At 36.3% G+C, this 7,789-nt stretch overlaps 1 protein-coding gene across 1 annotated transcript in view; it reads right to left on the bottom strand.

Annotated features, from left to right (window-relative positions):
• LOC110455817 (sodium/hydrogen exchanger 2-like) overlaps nucleotides 1–7,481 on the bottom strand; it is a 31,406-nt gene extending 23,925 nt beyond the window's left edge. Inside the window, exons 1-8 of the mRNA XM_021506202.1 lie at nucleotides 7,435–7,481; nucleotides 6,194–6,300; nucleotides 5,767–5,842; nucleotides 3,751–3,830; nucleotides 3,313–3,424; nucleotides 1,869–1,950; nucleotides 712–807; nucleotides 157–275 (exon numbers count right to left, since the gene is read on the bottom strand). Of these exons, the coding sequence (XP_021361877.1) occupies nucleotides 157–275; nucleotides 712–807; nucleotides 1,869–1,950; nucleotides 3,313–3,424; nucleotides 3,751–3,830; nucleotides 5,767–5,842; nucleotides 6,194–6,277 (649 nt within the window). The 5' untranslated portion in view covers nucleotides 6,278–6,300; nucleotides 7,435–7,481. The remainder of the gene's footprint in view (nucleotides 1–156; nucleotides 276–711; nucleotides 808–1,868; nucleotides 1,951–3,312; nucleotides 3,425–3,750; nucleotides 3,831–5,766; nucleotides 5,843–6,193; nucleotides 6,301–7,434) is intronic.
• Nucleotides 7,482–7,789: the final 308 nt, after the last annotated feature.

Here is a 7,789-nt window from a genome sequence, read left to right as displayed (position 1 = left end):
GGTGATGAAGAACCTTGATTAACTTACCCCCAAACCTGTACATGGTGATGAAGAACCTTGATTAACTTACCCCCAAACCTGTACATGGTGATGAAGAACCTTGATTAACTTACCCCCAAACATGTACATGGTGATGAAGGACCTGTATTAACTTACCCCCAAACCTGTACACGGTGATGAAGAGGACTGTCCACAGAGTCAGCCCAGTGTTCCAACTATGTTCTTGTACAAAAAACAATCCCAGGAACAGGAAGATGATGATCTCACTGATTGTACTGTAAATATAGAAATCATATTAGAGAAAGATAAAGGACACTGGTGCTGCATCAATATAGGTTTTTATTTAATTTATCAATGAAATTTTTAAAGATCATTTAAGGATATTCAGCATTAAGGAAGCTACAGCTCGAACCTTTATTTTGTCAACATATCTTGAAATGCTGTGAGGAAGAAATGAATTGTACAGAAAATTCTTTTATTTTCATAGCAGATGAATTTTTGTGTTGAATTGCGAGTAGGCTATATAATGAGTGAATTTAAATCTGTTATGAATATCAATTCCCTGATATAATTGCTTTCAATATTGAGAAAAAATACATCCTTTCAATGGTGGATACATGTACATGTTCTCATGAATTAAGCAACCAGACATAATTCGTGAAATATGAAATACACACCAAACTAGCGCTATACAGCACAACCAAGTGTTACCTGAGGACCTTGGTGAAGAATTTCACAGTAACCCGAGATTTGTTTGTGATGTTTGGGAAGGCATAGGCGACTTGAACAATTCCACAGGCAATAATACTGGAAATGATAATCACATCAAAATAACATAGCAATAATACTGGAAACGATAACCACATCAAAATAACATAGCAAGTATGGCAATAATACTGGAAACGATAATCACATCAAAATAACATAGCAATAATACTGGAAACAATAATCACATCAAAATAACATAGCAATAATACTGGAAACGGAAATCACATCAAAATAACATAGCAAGTATGTAACACCAGGTAACATACCTAACTTGGAAAGAAGCAGGAATATAATTGGTTACAAGATTTTTCACATCCAGGACCCGTACTGATGAAACCGTTCTCATGCTCAACTACGGATTCTGTGCTCAACTACGGATTCTGTGCTCAAGGCTTGTGTTTGTTACGGTTATAACATAACAATAAATCTTGTTTTTTTAGTGATTTGGAAAAAAAATGAAGACACTTAAAGTTGAATACAATATTTACTTTTGACATTTTGATCATTTGACATGATTTAAGACAGTTACGAGAAAGGCTGTTTGAGCACATAATCCATGCTTGTGCATGAGAGCGGTTTCACGAATACGGGCCCAGCACTTTAGAAAAGAATATAACCGAACTTTGCACAGCATGTTTCGAACTTTGTGGGACAATCTGGAAAAAATTTGAAACACCAGGACTTTGACTCATGAATCATCAAGATCCTGTAAATAAGACTGTGATTCTTAAAATAAGTGACAAAACACAGGCTAATACATTTAATTTTAAATATAAATATTGGATTTCTTACCAAATTCAATATTGCTTTGTCAATTAAATTCCCAAGGCCTGTGCTATTAAAATAACCGCGGGACATTTCAATGTTCTGGTACAGGTGATTATTTCACTTGGATTTACTAGTTGCAATTGTCAATATTTTCATAGCGATTGGGCCTTGATTATATACTTCGTCACAGCGAGAAATTTGAGTTATAAAGGTTTGATTCACGTGACGAATATTAGTAGTGTTATATAAGGGGTAAACTCTGTTTGACATCAAGAAGTTTGATTTATTGAAGTTCGACTTATATAATAAATAAAAAAAGGTCAAACACTAACCTAATGATCCCGGAGAAGGCGAACATTTCAGCCAGCAGAAACGCTATGTAGGCTGTCCCAAATACAACCACAGGCTCAATCACTGAAACAACAGCAGGTAATTACATAATACACAGGTAAACCTTGATGAGGGCGACATTATGATGTAACAAGCATTATATATCACTCTTTTTACATACATATAAAACATAACCAAACAACAAATTTATATGAATAAATACTATTTTATTCTACTTCTTTTCTGTGATTTTTACTTTTGTGAAAATTTGAAATCCAAGTATCAGGTGGAGAATTATTTTTACATTGGTACAAAGTACACATCTTTATACCAAAACCCAGTAACAGGAAGTAAGCGAAGCTCACAAAATTCTCCACCAGTCTTTAACACATTGTGAAAGTCAATTTTTCTGTAATAGTATGTAACCTTGACCTTTGACAAGCATACTCATATCTGAATCTGTGCAAGGAAGCTCAAAGCTATTGCAAAACATACAAGTGCAGTTTCATCAAAATCTATAAACAAGAGGGCCTGTATCGCTCACCTGAATATTTAAGCAGTCATAGCAAAATATTCTCATTAAATATTATCTTGTACTACAAATATTTCACTCGCTAACTCTGTCGGCTCGATCTGTTGAATCTACCAGCCAAATATTATTGTATGATTCTATGCTTTTTAGTTTTCTTCTCCAGAAGTTGTTCGAAGTGTATTTGACCACATATTTTACCACTCTGACCTTGTAAGTAGGTCAAGGTCATTTTCTTTTTTAAACATTGTCCGGCTCTATCTCTGGAAGCAACCTGCCATAAATGAAGATTCTATAATTTTCAGTTCTTCAGAAGAAATCGTTTGAATTTTGACACATTTGACCCCTGAGACATTGAAAGTAGGTCAAGGTCATTTACATTCTCAAACTTTGTCGGGCTTTATCCCAGGAAGCAACCAGCCAAATATGAAGATTCTAAACCTTTCAATTTTTTACAAGAGGTCGGTTTAAGTGTTTGACACATTTGACCCCGAGACATTGAAAGTAGTTCAAGGTCATTTTCATTCTCAAACTTTGTTGGGCTCTTTCCCAGGAGGCAACTAACCAAATATGAAGATTCTATACCTTTCAGTTTTTCAGAGGAAGTCGTTTGAAGTGTTTGTTACATTTTACCCCTGTGACCTTGAAAGTAAGTCAAGGTCGTTTCATTCTCAAACTTTGTCGGGCTCTATCCAAGGAAGCCACCAGCTAAATAAGAAGATTCTATAAGCCGGACCATGACATAAGCTAAATATTAGGCCCCTGGAGTATAAACACAGGGTGTGATTGTGGAATTCTGTTTCTAGCAACAGTACACTTAGTTGTCATCAGAGTGGTTTTGGTGTCATTATTAGTCCCTAAACACAGATTTTCCATTGATGACTGTGATATGATGACTGTGATGAAAGGTCTCTAACCTTTGACATTATTTGTATACTTGGTCAGTACAGAGGACAACGCTCCTACAATCAATCCGATAAAAAGCCCGCCAAAGCACACCAAGAAGAACTTCACAAAACCAAGCAGGATCTGCAAAATATAACAAAAGATTTCATTTAAGTTTTTAAAATAAAATATTCAATAGAGTGACTGAGAGAATTTCCTTCTTAATTTCCCATAAAAATCAAATTTGAAATAATATTGTTGTTCTCCCATTATTGGATTATACATAACCTAGTTTTCATGGTTTAATTAAGCATTAAACTTCATGGTAGAATAGGATTTTTTTTTTATATTTCAGGAATATTCACAGGAAAAATGTTTTTTCTTATCTGTTTTTACAGTTTATTGTAATATATGTCTTTTAAAATTTTCCTGACACATTGTTCAATGTAATGTAATGAACATCTGCTTACATCCTCGGCTGTAATAGCTCGCTCCTGTAAAATCAGGTTATAGGACTGGAGGACATGATACAGGACCACCGTCACACCATCTGTAAAATACAATCAATCAAGGTCAAATATACAGGACCACTGTCACACCATCTGTAAAATACAAGGTCAAATATACAGAACCACCGTCACACCATCTGTAAAATACAAGGTCAAATATACAGAACCACTGTCACATCATCTGTAAAATACAAGGTCAACCAAGGTCAAATATTCATGACCACCATCATACCATCTGTAAAATACAAGGTCAACCAAGGTCAAATATATAGGACCACTGTCACATCATCTGCAAAATACAAGGTCAACCAAGGTCAAATATATAGGACCACTGTTACACCATCTGCAAAATACAAGGTCAACCAAGGTCAAATATATAGGACCACTGTCACACCATCTGCAAAATACAAGGTCAACCAAGGTCAAATATATAGGACCACTGTTACACCATCTGTAAAATACAAGGTCAACCAAGGTCAAATATATAGGACCACTGTCACATCATCTGCAAAATACAAGGTTAACCAAGGTCAAATATATAGGACCACTGTTACATCATCTGCAAAATACAAGGTCAACCAAGGTCAAATATACAGGACCCCTGAAAAAAAAAGTTGATACAAGATTTGTTCTACAAACCCGAGTTTTGCTTATAAAGTACATGAATACATTTCAGGTGATGTAAACACCAGTAAACATTAAAGACGACTCAATATTTACTCAACAGATAAACAGCAGATTGAGCCATATGGTCAGTCCTGATCAAACTTAATTGAGCATTCTGTTCAGTCAAGGTTAGCTCATTGTGCCATTGGTCAGTCATGACTAAATCATAGTCAAATTGTTAGTTAAAATTAATGTGTTGAGCCACTAGTGAGTAGTCAAGATTAAACCACTGAGCATTCTGGTCAATCAAGGTAACTCATTGAACCCTCTGATGAGTCATAAATGAATGTATTGGGCCATTTGGTCAGTCACGATAAGCTTGATGAGCCATTTTTTGGTCAGTCAAGATTGACTCAGTGAGCCCCAGATAATTGCAGTAAATTAATGGAATGACCTTTCTGATAACTCACCATTCAGCAGTGACTCCCCAAAAACAAGGAAATATAAGACTCTGATAACTCACCATTCAGTAGTGACTCCCCAAAAACAAGGAAATATAAGACTCTGATAACTCACCGTTCAGCAGTGACTCCCCAAAAACAAGGAAATATAAGACTCTGATAACTCACCGTTCAGCAGTGACTCCCCAAAAACAAGGAAATATAAGACTCTGATAACTCACCGTTCAGCAGTGACTCCCCAAAAACAAGGAAATATAAGACTCTGATAACTCACCGTTCAGCAGTGACTCCCCAAAAACAAGGAAATATAAGACTCTGATAACTCACCGTTCAGCAGTGACTCCCCAAAAACAAGGAAATATAAGACTCTGATAACTCACCGTTCAGCAGTGACTCCCCAAAAACAAGGAAATATAAGACTGTGATAACTCACCGTTCAGTAGTGACTCCCCAAAAACAAGGAAATATAAGTCTCTGTTAACTCACCGTTCAGTAGTGACTCCCCAAAAACAAGGAAATATAAGACTCTGATAACTCACCGTTCAGCAGTTACTCCCCAAAAACAAGGAAATATAAGACTGTGATAACTCACCGTTCAGTAGTGACTCCCCAAAAACAAGGAAATATAAGTCTCTGTTAACTCACCGTTCAGCAGTGACTCCCCAAAAACAAGGAAATATAAGACTCTGATAACTCACCGTTCAGCAGTGACTCCCCAAAAACAAGGAAATATAAGACTCTGATAACTCACCGTTCAGTAGTGACTCCCCAAAAACAAGGAAATATAAGACTCTGATAACTCACCGTTCAGCAGTTACTCCCCAAAAACAAGGAAATATAAGACTGTGATAACTCACCGTTCAGTAGTGACTCCCCAAAAACAAGGAAATATAAGACTCTGATAACTCACCGTTCAGCAGTGACTCCCCAAAAACAAGGAAATATAAGACTCTGTTAACTCCAACCTCATTAAACACGGCCAGTACCTGAAAGGTCAAGAAATAAGTTATCTCCCTTTGATCATCGTCACTATCACTAACATTACTGATGATCAGAAGAACATGCAGGGTTTAACAGTGTTTTGTACTGGAATAGCTTTCTTTGAAATTTTAGACAATGACAACATTTAATAAAAGATTTGACCGAGCAGTAATGATGAACATCACTGGCCTGCAAAAATATCCGGTTTTAGATGCCTGACACGAGACTGCCGTTAACTCCTGTGCTTGGACATCCACAGTGGTTCCAAATATTGTCAAACTCTCTTTGTCTCCTGGTAAACAGGATATGTACACTTTAACATTTTCTATTGCTCTATAAAACTTAAAATAACTTACAGCAACAGGATCCACGGCAACAATGAGGGCGCTGAACACTAACAGCTGGACGGGGGCAGCAACGTAGGACATGGCATTGGTCATCTGTAGACCAATCAGAGACAGCCCTGTAAGACAGAATGGAGGGTCAGTTTTCTTTCTATAGAATGAGCAGAGTAAATAACATGTAATGTATCTGTAAATAAAATACATTTGTGTAAGTACGTGGAGTAGATTTACCTGTTAGTATAATAAAGGTATATATCACCTGTTAGTACAATACTATTTTATTAACCTGTCAGTACGATATAGGTAGATTTACCTGTTAGTATAATAAAGGTATATTTCACCTGTCAGTACAATACTATTTTATTTACCTGTCAGTACGATATAGGTAGATTTACCTATTAGTATAATAAAGGTAAATTTTACCTGTTAACATAATAAAGGTAGATTTTACCTGTCAGTACAATACTATTTTATTTACCTTTCAGTACGATATAGGTAGATATACCTGTTAGTATAATAAAGGTATATTTCACCTGTCAGTACAATACTATTTTGTTTACCTGTCAGTATGATATAGGTAGATGTATATGTTAGTACAATATTGGAAGAAGTTTCACCTGTTAGCATGATATGGGTATATGTATCAAAGTTTTACTTTATAAACAAGCAATGTACGCATAAAACGTGTTGCAATGTTTCAAGACCAACTGGTCCCTTGGTTAAGGTAAGACTGAGCGAGCGATTTGTACTGTTTATCTGTACAATGATATGACAAAATTGTATATTTCTTATATCACTCAACCTGGGACATTTCACCTATCTATATAGAGTGTATACACACTGTAGAGATTCGGTTACTACTAGGGTGTAGATCTAGTCCCAGCTCTCCTGTAATGTCAGTATTGGGTCATACAGATGACTCAACTGGTGTCCCCCTCGTCTCTGTTCATGTTTTGAGTCTTGAAACCCTACGACACGGCTGATACGTACATTAGTACATTGTTTGTGTACAAAGTAAAACTATGACATTACATATTTCCAAACTGATGAATCTTATTGAATATGATATGAGTAAATTTATTTGTTAGTACGATATATGTAGAATAACCTGTTAGTATGATATAGGCATAAAAACATGTAATTACAATGTACGAAAGCTACAGAATAGGTATGATATAGGTAGATTTAACTGTTAGCATGATATCAGTATAGACAGATTACCCTGTAAGTATCATAGTATATAGATGATTTACCTGTAAGTATGATATAGGTAGATTTAACTGTTACAGTTAGAATTACGCCCAAGTATCCACCTAGGTTCAGTTCGTTCTGCGTGCGGCTTGCATGCGGCTTGCGTGCGGTTAGCGGTAGTCTAGCGTCTAGAAAGCGATCGTTCACCGTTCGAGCACCGTTCGTATGTTTCGTCTGTTTCGTTCGTATCAGCTAAATCGTTCCGTTCGGTTATTTCGACCGTCCCTATCGTCCAATTATTTCATTGGGTCGTTTAGTTCGGCTACTCCGTCCGGCTGTTCCGTCCGGCTGTTTAGTTCGATCGTCTAACTTACTCCGTCTTTTTGGGTTAGGATGCGCACGCAGTTTATCAATTCA

This window comes from Mizuhopecten yessoensis, unplaced genomic scaffold (genome assembly GCF_002113885.1).
Source record: "Mizuhopecten yessoensis strain PY_sf001 unplaced genomic scaffold, ASM211388v2 scaffold8383, whole genome shotgun sequence".
NCBI lineage: Eukaryota > Metazoa > Mollusca > Bivalvia > Pectinida > Pectinidae > Mizuhopecten > Mizuhopecten yessoensis.
Note: the sequence above shows the minus strand (reverse complement) of the source record. Positions and strands in the feature narration are given on the sequence as shown.